Source organism: Ambystoma mexicanum, chromosome 11 (assembly GCF_040938575.1).
Source record: "Ambystoma mexicanum isolate Mex_15411 chromosome 11, UKY_AmexF1_1, whole genome shotgun sequence".
Lineage (NCBI taxonomy): Eukaryota > Metazoa > Chordata > Amphibia > Caudata > Ambystomatidae > Ambystoma > Ambystoma mexicanum.
The window spans coordinates 60,584,337-60,605,260 of NC_090934.1; the positions used below are offsets into that span (position 1 = coordinate 60,584,337).

General features: G+C 48.8%; 1 protein-coding gene across 2 annotated transcripts in view; it reads right to left on the bottom strand.

Moving 5' to 3' along the window:
* Positions 1-2,339: 2,339 nt before the first annotated feature.
* Positions 2,340-20,924, bottom strand: part of SMAP2 (small ArfGAP2) — a 168,902-nt gene continuing 150,317 nt past the window's right edge. For both annotated transcript variants that reach the window (XM_069622555.1, XM_069622554.1), the window contains exon 10: positions 2,340-5,341. In XM_069622555.1, the coding sequence (XP_069478656.1) occupies positions 5,219-5,341 (123 nt within the window). In that variant the 3' untranslated portion in view covers positions 2,340-5,218. The remainder of the gene's footprint in view (positions 5,342-20,924) is intronic.

Here is a 20,924-nt window from a genome sequence, read left to right on the forward strand (position 1 = left end):
CGGGATCAACTTCATGCGTAGATGCACCACCAACACCGCTGCCAGTACCTTGGTGAATACCCTTGAGCGGAGACAAGACTATTCTGTGCGCTGGAACATTGAAATATGAAAGTATGCATCTTTCATATCCAAGGTTGCCATGTAGTCCCCCCCCACTTTAGCAGTGGGATTACTTACTGTAGCGTCATGCAGAATTTCCGTCGCTTGACATAGGTGTTTGCAGGGCACAGGTCTAAGACCGGGCACATTTTAAGGTCTTTTTGTGGTACAAGGAAGTACATTGAATAGATACCCCTGGTTCCCTGGGACGATTTCTACGGTGTCCTTTAAGAGCAGCGCTTTCACCTCTTCCAACAGGATACGTTCTTCCTCAGAGGTGTTTGTTTTGGCAGTGATTGGTTGCTGTATCAGTTCTATGCCATAACCGGTCACCACGGTTGAAAGTGCACACTTGACCGCGGCGATTCCCTCCCATACGTGGGTGACATATGAAATGCAGCAACCTAATGGAGTAGCCTGGGAGGGAACCTGTAGCAGATTGTCATTGCTTAGGGGGTTGTGTTAAATCCCAGGACGAGTTTTGACCTTGGTTGTAGCAGGTGCTTGTTGAGTGGTCTCCTCTAAAAGGGTGAAAATTATAGCCCCCTCTTTGTCCAGAGGGTTTATTGGTCAGCTGGCCCAATGCTTTTATGGTGTCATTCTTCTTCTGTGCTCTTTAGAGCATCTTCTACCGTTTTGCCAAAGATCACCACGTTGGGCTCTATGGGCACATTAAGGAGGGTATCCTGAGTCTCAAGCTTGAAGCCAGAATGGCGTAGCAACGTGTGGCGCTTGATCAATGTGCCCTCTGCTATTAATCTTCCTGCATGGTCTGCTGCATCCAAGTTTTTCTTGAGGATGCAGTTTGCCATTTGTTTACCCTCTGCAATGGAGAGGGACAGTTGTGTTTTAAGGGGGTCTTGAACTGAAGCCATTTGCTCGGCCATCTCATCCCACTTGTGACAGTTGTAACTAGCTAATAGTGGCGTTAGCGATTCTAGTCTGGTGAGTTGCCGAAGAGACTACCTTTCTTCCAAAAGTATATATCTTTTTATCAGGGGGGGGGGCCTTCGGAAGAGGCCAGGAGTGTTCCTGCTCTCTTTCTAGTAGTTGTTACAGCTAAGGAGTCTGTTTATAACTGTCCCATTATGTAAAATGGGGTCTGAGGGTGCTGGCCGGAATACTTTCTCAATGCACGGATTGACTGCCAGTGTTAAATTAGTAGTAATCAGAGAGGGTTGGATGTGTCTCTGTACTGATTGCAGTAGGGTGATCAATTGGGTAGCTGACTTTTTTCATCCCTAAGAATGTCCTCAACAATATCATTATCCACCTGTGTCACTTGGCTCGGGAGGATAGGCTCAGGGGCAACCTGCTTGCCTTAGAAGCAAGATGCCAGAGCACCACAGGTTCGATTCCCGGGTCCGGACTTAGAAACCTTGAGGTATTAAGCGCGCTATAAATAAACAATCATATCTCGTCTATCGATTTTGAAATGCTCTGCCACCTTTAGGAGCAGGTCATTATACAGTATTTGGTTATCCACTGGTGAGTCTGCCACCGGTGGGTCTGAGTGATCTGGCGACTGGATCACAGACGTCCGCAAAATTGTTGTCATAAAATTGCTCCACATCGCCTATGTCCGCTTGGTCCGTATAAGTTCCAGGGTCCTGGTTGTCTTGCATGGTGTAACAATAGGCATGCTGCCCCAAGTCCTGCTGCAAGGTGGTAGCCTGAGCGAGCTCCGAGTGGGCTCTTTTGGTGGAAGGCTGGGTAATAGCTGGCCTGCTTTGAGTAGGTACTTGCCCGCTGTGTGGGGCACCCTGAAGGTTTTGCAAGACCTCAGGGTGGTCAACGAAATTAGTTAGCCATGAGGAGTATGTCCTCTATTAATTTGATCTGCAGGCCATTGAGATTAACAGGGGTAGAGGAGGGTGAGCATTGGTTCTGGTACAGGGGGGTCGTTTACGGTGCGTAGCCCCTGAAGTGGTGCCCTCTCCCTGGGTCATAGTCCCCGACATAAGAGCCTTCTTTCTGTGTTTTAGAAGACTTATGCTTTTTCGACATCCTGTTCTTTAACAGTGTGTCTGGGATGTGTTTTTTAATGAGCTTGTTCATTTTCAAGCTTGTGTAGTCTTCGAAGCACCCTTCGACAGTCATTGGTCGGCATGCGAGGGGGCCGACGACAAGTCTTTTGACGCCTAGTCATCCGTGTGCAAGGGCTTCGTTGCTTTGGACTGCAAAGATGCACAGAGCCACAAAATAACACGGACAGCGCAATGAAGACAGGCACCAGTAAAACCATTTAAATGCAAGATTTAATTTAAGAATGTACATATACACACCATCTGCATCCGTAACAGACTAAACCTTCAACATTGACACCCGAGTGGAGCGAGCTGGAATTAAAAGTAAGAAAATAAGAAAACGAGCAGAAGAGAGGGTCCTTTTCCATGGGCACAAGGCTTCCACCCGCTTGAAAATAAAACAGCAATATAAACGTTTACTTCAAAAACAAGGCATAAATAAGAACACTGATGCACTGAACAGAAGCACTTGCTGCACCGCCCGTGCATCAATAACTTAAACCTCTCCTGGTTACATTCAGTTATCTCACGAGCCGGAAAAATGACAGTTGAAGGAGAGTTTTAAAAAACAAGACGCAAGTGCAAATTTCACATTCAGGGTATTTCACTTTAGCAGCACAGGTTAGAGGGCGCCTGTCCGATATTCACGGAGGAGACTTGGACCCCAAATGGAAGGACTCGATGAGAAGCGACAACATCAAAACACAGCACAATGCTGTTACCCCTTACGTGAAAAGCACCACACTTCTGCATCCTGTACCCGCCATAAATCAGGCCCGTGCACTTTTGCTAGGAATGTCTGCTCCCAAATCGCTGTATATGGTTGTCCGGTGCCTACTCCACCCTCCCACCTTGCTACCTTGAGTGCCACATTCCAGCAAGAATCAGCCAGGACACTCAACCACTTTGCCAAAAACTCACTACAGAATAACCCCATGCTTTGATGGGTCACACACGCTACCAGTTGCAATTAAAGAACCCTCTTCCCATGCAAACTAACAAGTACACATTACTGGAAAGGAATAGACTCAAGCATGGCATTAATCGCTGGGCGATGCACTGGGATGGCTGCCGCAATAATAAACAAGATGACCAGTAGCTATGGACCCATCTACATGATGATCAACTGTAGCAATGATCAGTAAGCCAAGACAACTAAGTACACAGCCTTTTCTTTTAGCCAGGGAAATCCTTCTGCTGCCATGGCATGCAGTAGCTGCTCGCCGCAGCATTATCTACAAAACCTAGCAGAGCCCCCGACAACAAACAAATTCTCCTATGGGCCGCCGCAGAGAAGCCATCCTCTTAGCCTACTTGGAGAAGATTCCAATTAGCTTCCAATGAACTTCACGGAATGCAATGCTCCAAAGATCCAATATTTGACTAACGAGGTCTTAAGTAAACACTGAGTGAGAAGAAACAAAAATAAATTCGTGTGATCGCAGTACACTGAACCACAGCCTAGAAACAACAATCAATTTCCCAAAGGGCTACACAGATTAAAATCTCACAGCGAATAAAACTAAAATGTGTTTTTAAACCCCATCCCTGCTGGCAGACAGGCTCTGACTTGCTAAGGACATATGCCGGTCCCACTTTAAAGTAAGCCCTACTGAACATTTTTGGGCATAGCATATCCAGAGCTGGTGAGTTTAAGTGCCAGGCAATGAGACAAATGAGCAATGCTCCAGGCACTACGGCCACCAGCTAAGAAGATATCCATTGAAACACGGTTCAGACCAACAGGGTTCTTCTCAACAGCGAGAACAGGTTAGAAAACTTTGGTGGTATTTGACCTGAACACGAGCCCCCAAGAAATCACACTGCGCTCTATGGACAGGACATGCTTCAGCACCGAACCCAGAGGGCAGAGGACAACAGCAAATAGGAGTGACTGGACAGTCAAGTCTTCACCTCCTCTGCAGGAACATGTGCTTTGCAATTCTCCAGAGTAATGTAGCACTCGCGTATCCTTGGCATTCCCCAAAGAAAACCAATTGCCCATCCTACTAAGATTAGACATTGCATTTTTATATGCAAACCTGCCAGCCAGAAAACAAGGCAGCACCTTTGAACATGCATTTTCGTTTGGGCTATTAGAATAAAAACCCCTTTAGAAGGGAATTTTCACCATGTACAGCTGTTGCGAGGAAACAACTTTCTATTTTCAATGTATAAAAAAAAAAACAAAGAAAAACTAAAAATACAAATGGCTCTTTAAGTTACATATATAAAATCATGCTTCCCCCCCCCCCCCTCAGTTAAACAACGCAATCAGCCCATCAGCCTTTGCGGAAGGCAGGCCGACCATCAATCGGCGCCTTCCAGGATGCACAGTCATTGGTTTATAAAATATATTCTAGATAAAATGAAGAAACGATAGTCCAAAAACAATCTGAATGGCCGCAGAGTTCAAAGTTGAAAATGCTGCCGGCGAGTCCCCTTGATTTCAAGCAGAACCATACTTTGGCCAGATTCACCTGCAAGCGCACATATGAAGCATGGCCAACACAAACATTACAGCACATTTTTAAATTCACCCTGTATTCCATGCCTTTTAAATGTGGTTTCTAAAAAAAAAAGGCCCCTACCATTTTTCTGGATCTCTTGGACACTACTTTACTAGCGCCGAGAAGACCAACAAACTTTCCAGATGTAGGTGTATCGGCAGGAGAGCTAATGTCCTTAGAAACATTTTCAGCAACGTAATTTACAAGAGAACTGGAGCGCTCTCATGACACAAAACTTCAAGTATAGTAGGTCAATGCTATATAAGGTACACAACAGGAGTCTAGGAAGCATCCCAGTCAGCGTGCCTGGTATGAGTCAACGTGATGTGCCGATCGGACAGCATGCAACTCTGCTGGAGGGGCTGTATCCTTGCCACTCTCTCAAGAGGAGGAGACAGTTCAGATCCTCCATGGTGTCCCAGTCTGCTGGAAGTTGAAAGGCAAAAATGGATCTTGGCTGTGAAAATGTGATCAGGCTTGAAAGAAGCCAAAACGGCTCACAGTGCAATGTACGAGAATAAAGCAACACGTTGAAGATGAAGAAAAAGGCCAATATATTTCATATGTAGACGTATTTCCATCTCATTTCCACATCTGGGTGCTGAGCGTCTGGTTGGTCACCGGGGCACCTCCACCCATGGGTGGCCCATATGCCACCATGCCGTTGGCTCCATAAAAGTTCATGCCAGCCATCTGATGACTCATCTGTGGGAGGAGAACGAGAGAGCACTTGTGAATGTGACAGAGCGCAGTACACACAGTATAGACTACATTACAACGCTGATCAAGCACTGGCAGCAAGCTCCGTGAAGAACCAGCCACTGCAGCTGAACGGGAGACAGGTCACCTATAGGAATGTGTCATGCTCAGCAGGAGCCTAAAGCTGGAGGAGTTTAAGCGACCCATATACAACTTCAAGGAAGACTGCAACTGGTGCCGTCTTGTCTGCCGCCACTGGGTTATGCGTCATGCAAAATCATACGGCTAAAACTATGAAACTAAGCGCAGTGCAGCCCAGTATGTAATGAACACAGAAAACTCCTCCCACCAACTAATCTTCATAATGGAGTCTAATGAACAGTGTTACATTATCCAGGCCAGCGCTGCATACCTTAACTGTTCCCTCCAAGGAGAACACAATATACAATGCATAATCAACTTTCAGCAACCAATGAGGAGAAACTAACACCATTGATAAATGAAAAGAAAAATCCTCCCAAACCTTGCGCACGCAGTTGTGTTTTTATCAGAAAACTCTGCTCAGACAATGAGCATTCCAATTAGAGATTTTAATGATCATTTGTTTCTAACATGTGACTAGCACCTACGTATCGGTGCACTTGTGCTTATGCCAACATTTACACACTGGTGCACGTGCAAATGTTTTGACAAAATTGAAGCTTTTTCTAGGCTAGATGCTCAATTCCTACCTTACAATTTTCAGACCTTATTTAAACATGTCAAACAATTATTTGATAACTTCTAATCCACCTCTTGGTATCGTCAATTTTTAATGCAGTCATTCAGTCTCAGCCCAAACGTGCTGTAGACAAGTTATACTGGTCGTGTATCTGGGACTTTTTCTCCGAACACGTAAAGATCCCATTCATTCTCTGGTGTCCACCTTAATTGAACAGGTTATTTGGATGCTTCAGTCACCATACTTGGGTATTCTTTTCGATTAGGTTTATCGTTGTGGCTTGATTGTGTTGACCACAGCACCATCGTGGTATCTGTGCGTCGGTGCTCCGCATAGATCAACCGATCCATGCGGAACACCACTGCCAGCTGAAACAGAAGTGTATTGCAATTGCAGTTTAAGATAGGAAATATCGTGCAGATTGCACAATGGTGGTCAACAAAATCAAGCCCTAACAAACCTAATCGTACGAGGAAGCCAATTGGTCAATTAAAAACGTGGGGTGCATAAAAACATTCGAAAGAGACGCCATGTTAGCTACACAAACTGCGGCCGCAGTTCGCAAACATCGCAGTAAAAACATTTTTAAAAAAACCACATTACACTTGTCAAACTAATGAAAGAATCTTTGGGGATCTGAGGGGTGAAAGATGGGATGGGATGCGATATTGCAATATAAAGCGAACAATCTGGTGTTTTTTTTTTCCCTCTGAAGTCCGCAAACATGTTCAGGGACATTGCTGGGATGTTCACGAACTTGACAAAAGTTCAAAGACATCCATGCATGTTTCTGCATTATAGGGTCGGTGAAAAGCAGTTTCTGGATGGCTTATAACTTGGTGCCATTCAATGAAGCTGCATGTAATTTTGCAATCTCATTTTAGACCCACATCCGAATGTTTAGTGCTGTTTTGCCAGGAGACAAAATTAGAGGAGGGGCCCCAAAATGTTTGGTTTAGAAATGTGGTGCCGTTTGACAAATCTGCGTACAAGTTTGCAAAAGATTTTAGACCCTACTTTCAAGTGTTTTTGCAAAGTTTGTTGGGATTTTGTGAGGCCTCAACATTTTTAGATCGCTTATAACTTTGGTGCTGTTTGACTAGACCACCAAAATGTTTGCAAAAAGGATTATAGACCCAACCTTGAATGTTTGTGGTACATTTGAATGGATTTTGTCAAGTGGAGGCAAAGTTGTATCACTATTTTAGTACCTACATTATACCACTTTCAAAAAATAAAACCTGGATGGATTTTCAGCAAACTTGTGCGAGGAGCATTGGCAAGGACCCAAAAGAATGGTTTCACAAACGTGTGTTTTATTTGTCATAATGAAGGTACAAAAAAAAATATATATATATAGTGTTATACCTTTAGTGACCTTGTCTGTGGCCGTGGCCATATTCTCCGGATCATAGGCCGTGACACTGACAATCTGGCCACTGGCCATGAGACACCGGTAACAGGATTAGTGGGCATGGCCACGAGGGACCGGCTATGTAGTAAAGTTTTTCAAAATCAGGATTGGGAAAATAAATTCTGCTCACAGTTACAGCAGGTAGGGGCTGGACGGGATTGCAGTAACTTGCATGAGCAGCACCAGCAAGACATGGAAGCATGCTTTTGCAAATTATATTTTTTTCCAAAGAGACTAAATTTGTGATGCAACTTTGGTGCCGGGACAGAGGGCCTGGCCCGCAGCAAGGACAAAGGTTGACTCATTTGCTTTTTGGGGCATGCAGCTTGGCCCAAGCCCTAGGTTTGAACGGAAAACAAATAATCCTGCTTGCAGCTCCAGCCCCAAGTGCTGGACACGATTGTAGCAAACTTGCGTGAGGAGCATGAGCAAGGACGTGAAAGTATGGTTTGGCAAATGTGTGCTGCGTTTCCCCTTTTCGAAAGTGTCAGAATGTAACTACAAACAATAGTGTTAATAACTTTGGTGCCTGGGCAGTGGGCCCTCGGCAACAAATGGCTACTTGTATTTACTTATTGGGGCATGCAGCATGCCTCTGCAAACTGTTCATGGCTGCAAGCCATGAGCACTGGCTATTGGTAACATTGCGAGGATATAGGGACAATGAACTAGGATGCAGAGTAGGTGCAGTGCAGAACGGGGGTATTTGGAGGGGTTGTGGCTGCACCTCATGCGCAAGCAATTCAGCAATGACTTGCATCTCCAGCATTCGCTGCTGATAACGATACACATCAGTATGCATTGCAAAAAACATGTTTGTTAAAGGAGTTTTATAGGCCAGAGTGTCAGCCAACATTCAAACAATGGGTGATGGAATAAGATGCACCAGGACCATGCGCCTGTGCTCATTTTCATTTTAGGGTGGCGGCCCACAGAGGAGACCCACATGCACCTGTAACATTTCAGAAATGAAGCTTGCTAGACTAGATCGACAAAGAACACAGTTAGCCTTTGAAAGCTCAGGTCATTCTACGCATGGTGGAATTTTAGTGTTTTCATCTTTTTCATTGTTTAGTTGCACTTGTCACCCTGGGATCAACAGTACACCCAGCCTGGTGGGCAATCAACCTGTGTCCCCCTTTCCGGTCTCTGTGCCATCTCTAAATATTAACGTATCGCTTTTCATTAATCTATATACATGCACCTCTATTGCGCGCTGTAATCAGCTCTGAGCAATACGAGCTTGTGAGTTTCTAATCCACACATGAAGGTGGGCAGCAAATAGGTAGTCAACTAACAGCATTACATACTTATCAGGTTTTGGAAAGTCGGTGCACTGAATAATGTTGCAATAGTTTGCAGAGTCCCAATGGTGAAATTATTTAATGAATTGACAGTGGTTGTATTGGGATCAAGACGGAACAGCCTTTTCCCCATGGTGTTTATTCAAATTCTGTTTTTTGAGAAGGGAGCAGAGATGGCTTGGACATGTGGCGAGATACGACTAGGTTCCGTTTTGATGTCTTTGCATGACTTTACATTCAAGAAATACTGGCACTTTTTTTGTAAAAACTCTTTGAGAGTAATGCAATCACCACCTAGCCCCATCTGAACCCTATGAGGGGGGATAGATCTGCATCCCCAACTAGACCGCTGCAGGAGGGCCTCCCTTCTGTGCATCCATATCCAACAATGCATACATGGGCCAGGCAGGCTTTAACTGGGCCGTGGCCAGGCCCAGGCAGTTTCCATAAAGGGCTTCCCTGCCGGGGCCCACCCAGACTACCCAAAGCCATGACGACACCTCAGGCAGCCATATATCCGAACCGCTGCACAGTTACACAGAATGCCTGCTGGTGTGAGCACTTCAGAGGTACTGACATCTGCAGACAGCCAGTGTAACCTTGGCTTTGGCTACACGGCAGCCAGAGGACTCACTACAAAACAGGAAGAGGGTCAGAGGGCCCCAGATCTTTTGTTTCCGAGTAAAGAGTGTCACGCAGCATGAAGCTTTTAAACAAGACTTCATGATACGTGATTACTTTCTCTGAATCAAAAAGGAGAGACTGTGCCTTTCTCCCATTTCAGAGTACAGAGTCATCATGCAGCCCTTTCATTCAAAGAGCCTGTGGTTTTTAACCATGCAGCGCCTTGAATAAAAGGACTGGCTGCGGCACACTGGTGTGTGACACCTTTGGTGCGCCCAGCCGTGAGAGGTGGGCACAGAAAAGGTAATTAGGCCAGTGCACAAGCGGGGGGCTCTCGTTAGTAGATATTTAGGCCATGCCCCCTACTGAGAGGCTCCCCTCAATTAAGCATGCCACTTAATCCACTGTGCCCAGGGCACAAATGCTGGTTTGTGACCACTAGCAAGTGGCAATGTGTGGTGTACGTGTTGTGCAGGGTCGGTGGGGCAAAAAGTAGACCACAATTGCAAATGGCAATGTATTGCTGTTTTAACAGACTACTTGAATAGTACCCAAGGGGAATGTTTGGGATATAAGGAAATACAAATTGTGAAATGTAATAAATATTTGAGAAGAACAAGTTACTTACCAACTGGTAACGTTCTTTCGACTGGATGTTCCTCCAACGTATTCCACATCTTTGGCATGTAATGAGTCATCCAGACGGGGTTGAAACCCAGGCCTGGGGACAGAAGAGAGCCTGGAGGCCAAAACTGGCCGCACAGACTTCCCAGTAGCCTTCCTTGGAGGATCCATTAGATCCTGGTACTCCAAAGGGAAATTGAGAAAAAAAATCCCCAAAGGCGCAGATCGTGCCGAAGGCTTAGATGCTGAGAGCGTCGACAACCTCAACGTTGCGAGTGCCGAAGGCTACAGCGTAGACACTGGTGCCGATGGTGCGGTGGGCTGGTAGGATGGTAAAGCGTTGATGTCAGTGAGACGGACATGCGCCGACCGAGTCGACGCCGGAATCGAGCCCTCAATAGGTAGCTGCGGTCTCGCTGGGGACTAGGACCGAGACCTAGAGACACGTCTCTTGCAACTTTTCAAATCCTTGTCCGTACGGGACATCGAAGGCTCCAGATGCGAGTCGCGTTGTGGATCCGAGCCCGAAGGCGTGCGAGCCACAGTACGAGACCGATCCTGTTCGGCTTCGTCAGAAGGCGCGACCGGACCTGTGCCCTGCGACTGATAAATCACCAACATTGATTCTTTAGACACCGCCGATTCCTCCAGAGTCGAGGACTTCGTCAGGCATGTAACCTACCTCGAGGCACCATCCTCCGAGAAGGACGGGGAGGGCGACCAGCGATAGCGCTTCCTAGAGTGCCGGGACGAAGAATAAGAGTGGCAGGAACCCTCCGGGACAGCGATCCACGGGACTCCTTCCGACGCAGAGAGTCGCCCCTCGAGTTGTCAGTGGAAACCCCCTTGCATTTGGATGTTTGTAACAGGCTTAGTGCCCCTACCTACCTGGATCTTCCCCTTCCGCAAGGCCTTGGCAGTCAGCGACTGGCATTTCAAGCAGGCGTCAGTGTTTTGTGACTCGCCAAGGCACCACAAACAAATGCGGTGCGTGTCGGTGAGCAACATTTTCGACTTGCAGTCCCGGCAGGTCTTGAAGCCAGATCGCAGAGTCGGAGGGGTCGAAGAGAAAGACATCGTAACGATGAATACATGAAGCATACCGAGTTTCACAAAGCAACACGTTCCCGGAAAACAGAACTGAGGTTACGGGCACCGTGCGTCCTATTTAAAACATCCTGCGACAGAGGCCTTTGAGGGACATTGACCCAATGCAGGACGCCCTCCGACGAAATGTTTCTGAAGTGCACAGCTATTGACATTGCAGGTCAAAGATGTGGGATACGTTGGAGGACACAATCCATTCGAAACAATGATCAGAACTAGTAGCCACATCTTGAAGTAACTCATGTGGCCCACACGGGCTAAAAAAGTGGCCCACACAGGCATTTCGCATTTTTTATTTTGGACATTGCCCTTTCGGCCAGTCTGAGCCAGTGTGCAACTCGTCTAGGCGCATTTATAAGTGTTGTGAGACCAGACACGGTGACACTGTTAAAATGGAAGTACATATTTTGCTATGTGGAACAGCTGAAATATTTCATTGCGTTTCACTGCACAGCGTGCCTTAGAAAGCAAAAATATATTGTTCATTTTTGTGACATGTTTCCCATAAAACGAAACCAACCCCTCCCTTCCTTGAATCAATGTAACTAACAATTTGAAGGACACAATATGTGGGATACCCACAAAGAATTGATAAGATAGAGTGTATGGAAAGCGCACCAAAGAAAGTTACGTTTATATTACAGAGATCTGTCGCTCACAGCGGTTGGTCAGTGCCAGAGAGAAAATGGAAACTGAAATCATGCAAGCTTACTTTGACATGATATAGAGGAGATCGAGTATGTTGTGTGCTGTATTGTTTGATGAATAACGATGTAATGGATGACAGTTTAATTTGACGCAAAGACTAGACACTGTACATGTTAATTTTGTATGTACTGGCAGTGGATTAAGTGGAATGCTAATTCGAGGGAGGGCTATTATTAGGGGCATGGCATAAGCATGAGAGTACTTAAGCCATGTCCCCTAATGAGAGCTCTGCGTCGCCAATGGAGACCAGGAGTCCTGGTGAAAGTAGGGGAGCTGGCGCCCACTGGCATTATTACCTTTGCTGCACCCAGCCCCTGGCAGCTGGGCGCACCAAAAGGTGGGACACCAGTGTGCCACAGCCCTCACACCAAACAGGCAGCCGTTTCATCCACGGTGCCATGTGGTTAAAAAGCACGGGCTCCTTGAATGAAAGGGCTGACTGCTGTGTAATGACTGTACTCCGAAACAGGAGGAAGGCTGGGGGGTATCCAGTCTCTCCTTTAGTTTTTAGAGTAAAGTGTCATTCACGTTCAGAGTTATCTGGCAGCCATGTAGCCGAAGTCACGGTTACACTGGTTGTCTGCAGATGTCAGTACTTCGGAAGTGCTCACACCTGCAGATAGTCCATTTAACGGTGCAGCACTTTGGCTAGACAACTGACCGAGGTGTCGGCATGGCTGGGGGTAGTCGGAGAGGGCCCAAGCAGGGTCCTGTCTCGACAGTCCTCTCTGGAGACTGCCAGGGCTTGGCTCCAGCTAGCCCCGGCACACTTGAAGCCCTGTGTAGGACATGCATTACTCACACATTTCTGATGATTGTATCTGCTTAGATTCACATGCTGGGCACGTAGTCCGACATCTAGTGGAAATCGCAGACTATTGCATCTTTCTTTTGAAGCTCGAAAGAGGATGTCGACATGGGCGTGACCAACACTATCCCTAACGTGACGTGTAGTGTAGACCAAATCCCTCACATGTCGAGGTCCCTCTGGTTGAGTCTTTTCTGCCGTGAGGGAGCCTTATAGTTAGTGAGAGAGTACAAAAGAGACAAGGTGAAAGAGGTCTATGTTCCTTCTACTCCACAAGGGGAGGAAGGGTGGGCGCATGTGAACCTGAGCAGATACAATCATCAGAAATGCTATTACAGTGAGCAATGCACGTCTTCTGATGCTTGCGAATCTGCTTAGAATCACATGCTGTGCATAGGCTAGCAAGCAGTACCCAGAAATGGTGGTGGGATGAGTGAAGGGACAGTAGCAAAGATGTCTTAGCACCACTTGTCCCACCTGAGAATCAGACAGTGTGCATCTTGGCAGTAGCGGTGTGTAAAGGTGTATGCAGAACTCCAGGTTGCTGCTTTGAAAATGGACTTATGTAACATTTGCAATTATTGCTATGGTAGCCCCTGTGCCCAGAGTAGAGTGTGCTCTGTGTGTGAAGGAACAAGTTACTTACCTGTAACTGTTCTCCAGCATGGATTCATATGCTCATGAATATTCCCCGTCAGGCTGGGAATCCTCGGTAAAGAAAAAAACAGTTTCACTTCTGAACTGTCTTTCTCCTAACAACCAATCACTGGTCTCTGGGTCATACTGCCCCGAGCCAATGACGTTCCCTCTACGTAAACCCCTCTGGCAGCCATCTTCAGATTTGGTAGCACGTAAAGTGGCAGTAGGACCAAGAAGAGCCTCAGAGGGGTAGGCGGGAGGGTTCACGTGTGAATCCATGCCAGACCCCTGCTGCAGAACAACAGTTACAGGTAAGTAACTTGTTCCTTCTCCAGCATGGGGTCTGGCATGGTTCACATGCTCATGAATAAATACATAGCAGTACACACGCACAACCACAGGGGGTGGCAAGGCTCAACATTAAGCATCTCTTACCTCCTCACCAGGCTCACCTTCAAGCGAACAGGTTGCGCAGCACTTCCTGGACTACTCTTGACACCTGCCTAGAATCCCGGTCAACGCAGTAGAATCTCGTGAAGGTGTGCGTCGACCGCCACGTAGCAGCCCTGCAGATGTCTAGCAGGGGCACACCAGACAGGAACGCCGTAGTAGCAGTGATCGCTCTGGTTCAATGGGCTCTCAGGCGGCCGGGCAATGGTCTGTTTGCCAACCGGTGACAGTGCATGATGCAGCCGGAGAGCCATCTGGAAACGGAAGCCTTGGAGAGGGCCTTCCCTTGGTTCACAGCGCCAAAGTTCACCAACAGCTGTGATGTCTTCCAAAACCTCTTTGTGCGGGCCAAGTAGAACTTCAGCGCTCTAGCTACATCCAGCGAGTGCAAAGTCCTCTCAGCCGGCGAAGGGAAGAAAACAGCTAACACCAAGGGCTTGTTGAGATGGAAGTCCGACGGCACCTTGGCATGAAGGAGGGGTGCGTCCTCAGCACTACCCTTATTTCATGGAATGTCAGGTATGATGGTTTACAGGAGAGGGCCTGGATCTCTCCCACTCGTCGTGCGGAGGTGATGGCCACAAGAAACGCTATCTTCAACGATAGGAACTTCAGCGGTGCCGAATGCAAAGGCTCGAATGGAGGGCCCATGAGCCTAGTCAGCACCACGTTGAGCTCCCATGCCGGGGCCGGAACCTTCAGCGGCGGGAACGAGCAGAATAGTCCTTTCATGAACTCCTTCACCAGGCGGTGCGACCACAGCGACGACCACCCCAGAGTTCTGGTGTAGTGGGAGATAGCCGCTAGATTCATTTTGATAGATGCATGTGCCAGCCCCGCCTTGGCCAGCAACAGCAAGTACATCAGCACTTGAGGGGCCGTAATCCTTAGAGGGTTGATCTGTGCATTGCACCAGACAGAGAACCATTTATGTCCATAGCACTTAAGAGTCGAGTAAGCCCTGGCCTTGGCAAGTAGCACCTTGCAGTCTACCGGGATATCGTAGCCTCCCAACCCAATGCCGCAGGAGTCAGGCCTGCAGGTTCAGCGACCATGGGTCGTGGTGCAGGATCGCACCTCCTTCCCTGGCGAGAAGATCTGCGTCCGTCAGAAGCTTGACTGGAGGGGACGCTGACATGTCCAGAATGTCCGGGTACCATATCTGCCTCGGCCACCCTGGTGCAACGAGGATCATCCTGCCACGCTGGTGCAACGAGGATCATGCCGAGTTGACTGATGAGTCGCAGAAACAACGGCAACGCTGGGAACGCATAGAGGAACAGGTCGTCCCAGGGGAAGGAGAATGGATCGCCCATGCTCCCCGGCTGGGGAAAACCTGCTGGCGAACCTCTGGCACTTGGTGTTTGTCGCCGTCGCGAACAGGTCTATCTGGGGATTGCCCCATCGTCGGAATGGGAGATCCACTTGCTCCTGCCGGAGCTCCAACTCGTGGCACGAGCGCAGCTCCCTGCTGAGTGAGTCGGCGACACGGTTCTTTACTCCTGCCAGGAGTAAGGATACCAGGAACATCCCCTGGCCAACGGCCCAGTGCCACAGGTCCTGCGCTTCCTTGGATAGAGCTGGGGATCTGGTGCCCCCCTGCTTCCAGATGTAGAAGATTGTGGTGGTGTTGTCGGTGAAGAGCCGTACCACTTTGCCCTTGAGGGATGGGGGTGGGGGGAGGGAAGGACCCGAGGGCCCAGAAAACAGCCCGGAGCTCCAGGACGTTGATGTGTAGAGACCTCTCCTCCGGGAGCCAAAGTGCTCTTGCGTGGAGATCTCCGGTGTGCGTGCCCCATCCCTCCAGGGAGGCGTCCGTCGTCCGTTTCCTGGTGCGCTGGGGTCTGGAAGGCCATGCCCGCCATGAGATGCGCACGGGTGCCCCATCGCCGGATCGCCTGCCGGAACGTCTTGAGGGAGCTTGTCTCTTAGAAACTTCCTGTCACTTATACCCAACGGGCGTCGAGGAACTCCTGCAGCGGCCGCATCCGCAACCTGCAGTCTCACAAGGCAGATGCATGACAACATCATGCCGAGCAGGGACTTGATGGACCTCAACCTGGCAACCTCTGGTCAACAGCCCTTGTACCTTGCCAGGATGGCCTTCATCCTCTCCTCCGACGCCAGCCATGCCACTGAGTTGAGTCTGGATCTCAGGAACAGGGCGACTTGCGATGGAACCAAGCAGGACTTCGCAAAGTTCGAGAACCCCAGTTCGGTGAGCAGGCGGACGGTCCTCACTGTGTGGTCGATGGAGTTCTCTTGATTTCGCTCGGATGAGGCAATCGTTCAGATGGGGGTAGACGTGGATCGCCTGCAGGCGCAGCCGCGGCGCCTCCAGCGCCAGTCACTTGGTGAAGACCCTTGGCGCCAACTTCAAACTGAAGGGCAGTGTTTTGAACTGATAGTGCCGCCCTTGGACCACGATGCGCAGAAACTTTCGATGTCCTTCCTCCAGTTGTCCCAGTACGTGCTGAACGGTGACCTTCCAGAACTTCTGGGATTTTATGAATTTGTTGAGGCGGCAGAGGTCTAGAATGGGCCGCCAGCCACCGGCTTCTTTCAGAAGAGTCTTGCGACACCAGAACAGTCCTCCAACCCAAAATAAAAGTGGCGCTCAGCACGGGCAGGTTCCATTTCTAGAGCCAACCCAGACCCTCCATTCTTTCGGAAGAGGAAGTACCGCAAGTAAACTCCAGAGCCCCAGAGCCTCTTTGGGACAAGTTCTATTGTGCCCTTCAGCATTGCGCATACCTCCAGAAGCAGCCGGGGAATGTGGTTTTCCTTCCTGGCCACGGGTGGAAAATGGGGACACTTCTTTAGGAACTCCAGAGTGTGCCCGTGGGCCAGGGCATCCAGCACCCAATGGTCGGTGGAGATGGTCTTCCACACGCTGACGAAGTTTGCCAGCCGGCCTCCCACCGGGGTGCACGGGTTGAGGCCCGACATAACGGCCCGTTCAATCTTGCTTCACCGTGGAGGCGCCGCCTTTGAGACGTTGGCAACGACGCAACCTCCTCCAGACTTGCTGCGGACCCTGTAGGCTTCCTGGGCCAAGGAGTGGGACGGGTGACGTAGGACGAGGAGCCTCCGCCAAAGCCTTTGAAGGAACCTTAGGATTTGCCTCTGGACGTCTGAAAGGACGGCTGTCGCTGAAGAGTGTCAAAGGCGCGAGCAGTCTCAGGTTTCTGCCTCAATGGCATGAAGGGACTCGTCCACGGTCTTCTCAAACTAATTGTCCAAGGACATGTCCAACACCCTCGACTGCACCTCCTGGCGGAAGTTAGAGGCCTTTAGCCACCCTCATCGACGAAGGCAAACGTTGCCAATTTGGCAGAATCCCGTGTCAGCAATGTCCATGGCAACTAATAGCACGGTCCGATGCCACCTCGACCTCCTGCAGGATCTCTAATGCTTCTGCTCTCTTGTCATTGGGTAGGAAGTCTAGGAGGGGAGCGAACTTAAACCGGAGCTCCTGTCGTAGCGCGCCACATTGTCGAGGGCCGCCTTTATGGTCCTCGCTGCCGACATGATGAACCGTCGTTCCATGGCATCCAACTTCTTCCCCTCGTCGTTCAGGGGTGAGGAGGTTGTTGATGTGGAAGAGCCAGAAGATTTCTTCCTCGTTGCCGCCGAGACCACCGAATCAGGGGAAGGCTGAGATCTCAAACACTTGGGTGCAGAGTCCGGCACCCTGTACTTTCTCATACTGGTCCCTCTTCGCCGGGGCCGAGGACAGATTCTTCATCACGGAGAGTTCCTCATCCCAAATGTTGTCCAAGAGCGGAATTGAAAGCACGGTCTTCCGCTTAGCCTCGCAGCATTGGTACAGGAAACCACCTTTCCTCTTCTCCTCAGGGACTAGTAGAAAGAGTTCCGAGGCCCTGGAGATAATGGCGTGGAACGAGCCGATCTCGTCGGGCAGTGAGGCCCTAGGCGTCGGCTATGGGAGGTCTCCTAACCCGTCATCCGTGCCCGTTGTTGACATCTCCAGGTCCGTCTCATCCCTCGGCGAAGGGTGACAAGGCGGTGGAGGGTGAATTTGCCTCTTCTTGACCAGGGGTTCCCCTGATGGCCCAGGTCCTCCCGCCGGCGGAAGGGACATCCTCGTCCAGATCACCGAGCACAAGGTATGCAGCACCTGGAGAATGTACGCTGGGGGTTGAGGTGGTTGCTAAGGTGACAGAAGCGGGAGCGACAGTGGCAGCAGGGTAGGGTCCTCCAAATCCTCAGCACCCTGCTCTTCCTCGTCCGTCTCGTTATCACTCTCAATGTCTACCTCGTCGGGGCCCCTCCCGTAGGACTTGGCCTCGAACTTCTGTTGCAAAATGGTCTGGATAGTAGAAAGCTCCGCAAAGGAGACGTCCGTAACCTGTCGGACTGCATCCGCAGCCTTCACCAGGGAAGCCACCACTCCTTCGATGGAAGGCTTCGCCGGGTGAATCTGGGCCTTCGCCACCTTGTTGAGCTTGAGGCTTCCCTTGGGGGGGGGAATATCAGCACCCCACTCACCCTTAGCTTTCCCCATCTGGTTCATCCGGGTGGTCCGACTTCCTCTTCTTCGGCAAACCGAAGCGTTGGCTCGTGGCCAACAGTGCTCAAGACGCTGTGCTCGCCCTGGCCGCCGGGGAGCCCATCGCAACAGCGCTCCCGGTGACCGCAGACTTGCAGTGTTTGACCTTATGTTGGGCCCCCGTCACCAGTGCGCCCTCAAAGGTCTTAGAAGACCACTCCGTTTTTTTCTTGTGGCTTGGGTAGGCATGCTGCCAGGGCTCACCTGTAGCAGGGGCCTTGGCCTGGAGCTACTCGGTGAGACGCCTGCGCCGATCCGACACGGTGCAGTGGACCATCTCCTTGCAAAACGCACAATCATCCTCCAGGTGTGTTTGGTCCGAGTGCAGGCAATAGAGGCACAGGGAATGCCCATCGTTCAGGTAGATGTTCCGTAGGCCGCATCCTGGGCAAATCCGGAACAGAGGCATCAAGTCTTCCTTCTCCTCTGCCAAGTCCACACGGGGTAGGCCTTGAAGAAGCTTCTGGAATCCTCCAAGAAGAAATTCGAAAAATCACCCCCGAGGGGCGCTGAAGAATCCCAAAACGGGTCCCCCTTATTCGGATGATGGATCAATGGAGATGGAGGCTCCATTGACCGAAAAAACAGTAAACTAGAAAAAGCCTGAGAGCTATTCATGAGGACTCCCACCACTCTAATGTGGTAAAAATCTGAAGATGGCTGCCAGAGGAGGGGCATCGGTAGAGGGCAGTCATTGGGTGGGGGCAGTATGACCCAGAAACCAGTGATAGGTTGTTAGTAAAAAGACAGACAGTTCAGAAATGAAACTGAAACCTTTTTTCTTTACCGAGGATTCCCAGCCTGACGACGGGGAATATTAATGAGCATGTGAATCTATGCCAGACCCCAAGCTGGGGAAAGGGAAATGCATTCTTAAAGAAGAACAAACACACGGCCCCACTCTACCTACGGTAAGGGTGAGGCCACATGGTCGACAGTCGCTGAGCAGTTGTGATGTCTTCAGCAGCAGAAAGCCCATGAGGCAGTCGTCGAGAAGGTTAGTGGCAAGACTAGAGGACTGTAGGTCTGGGGAAAAACTAGCCAATATTAACTCTTGCGAGCTCCGCCTAAGGCGACCAACTAGGTTGGCGAAAAAAACGATCTGAGGGACCTCGACACGTGAGGTGTTTTGGGTACACTACACATCACGGATAGTGTTACAGTCACGTCCATGTCGACGCCCCCTTTCGATCTTCGAACGAAATATGCAATACTCTGATTTCCACTATATGTCGGACTATATGCACAGCATGTGATTCTAAGCAGATTCAGAAGCATCATAAATTCTATTATAAACCGGGTACTGAAATATATTTTAGTATTCTCAAATTTGTAGAGCTGTGTTATACGGAGGTGTGCCTGCCAAGGATTTAGTCTTCCAGTTAAAGGGTTTTTCAACCAGAATTGGACAACAATCATCAACAACGCATCCGTGATAATCATTATCTGGATGATCGCCAGACATCAATGCGTCCTTTTGTGGCAGCTGCATTAAGGAGCAAACACATTAGCCTTTAGGGTCTGAAAATGTGTGAAAGTGCTGCATAAAAGTGAACTCCTTTCTTCGTAACGGAACACCATGTGCGTCTATTAGGAAAAGTTATCAATGTTTTAGTGGACATCTCTTTTGGAGCGTCATGTTAAAAATATAAGTACTCGTAATGTTGCGGTTTTCTATGTTCTTTATCCTTTTTGTCAGAAGACAATAAAGCATTTCTGTTGTGTGTGGATGTGTGAATGTTCTTCTTTCTGCGTTGGGTAATGTTATGACGTGGGTGATGACAGGGTACGCTCGGAACATTATGAAAATAGGGGAGCATATTGTTTTGACTATTGATGTAAGCTTTACGTGCGGGTGATGTGAATAAGTGCAGCAAGGTCACTTGAACTTAGGAGGATGAATAAACGGATAAGATTAGTACAAGATGGCTGCACTGACATGTCATTTTGGCATTTAGTGTGAGAAAAAGTAAAGTAAGAAGCATTGAAGTTTTCTTTTAAGATCAGTGTATGCTCAAAAATACACCCGCAATCTATTGGGCCAATAACATTTCTGAGCAAGTTCCTGTTTAATAACTTGGATACAGTGCTGTAACATGAAGCCTATGAAATTCAGTGAAAAAACATTGTTAAAGGGACATTATGGTTAGAAATTCACCAGTTACGGTAATTTATGAAACCATAACTCGCGCCACCGCCATGCACTGCTAACACCCAGCACATCAAAGATTAACATTACAAATGACAATCGATGACATCACATATCCGGGGTAGTTTTTGTTCAGTGACAGTATTCATTTAGCAGATGAAGGATACAATTCAACTGGAGAAACCATAGTTAGTGATGCCCCACTTATTTGAGCCTTTTAGATGGGCAACGAATCATTAATAACACTTTCCTAGCGTTTACCAATTGGAAGGCCTAGCCTTTTCGTTACACACGTCACATAGATCTGTGCATGAACGTGGGATGAACGGATAACTTGGGCAACGCATTTTAGGAAATCATTTTATTTTGGGGGTATAAAACCACTGCTCGGCAGTTATCCTGATACACCCAAGGAACTGAGAGGAGTACAATCATTTTAGTCTTGGGAGGATAGCTCAGGGGCAACAT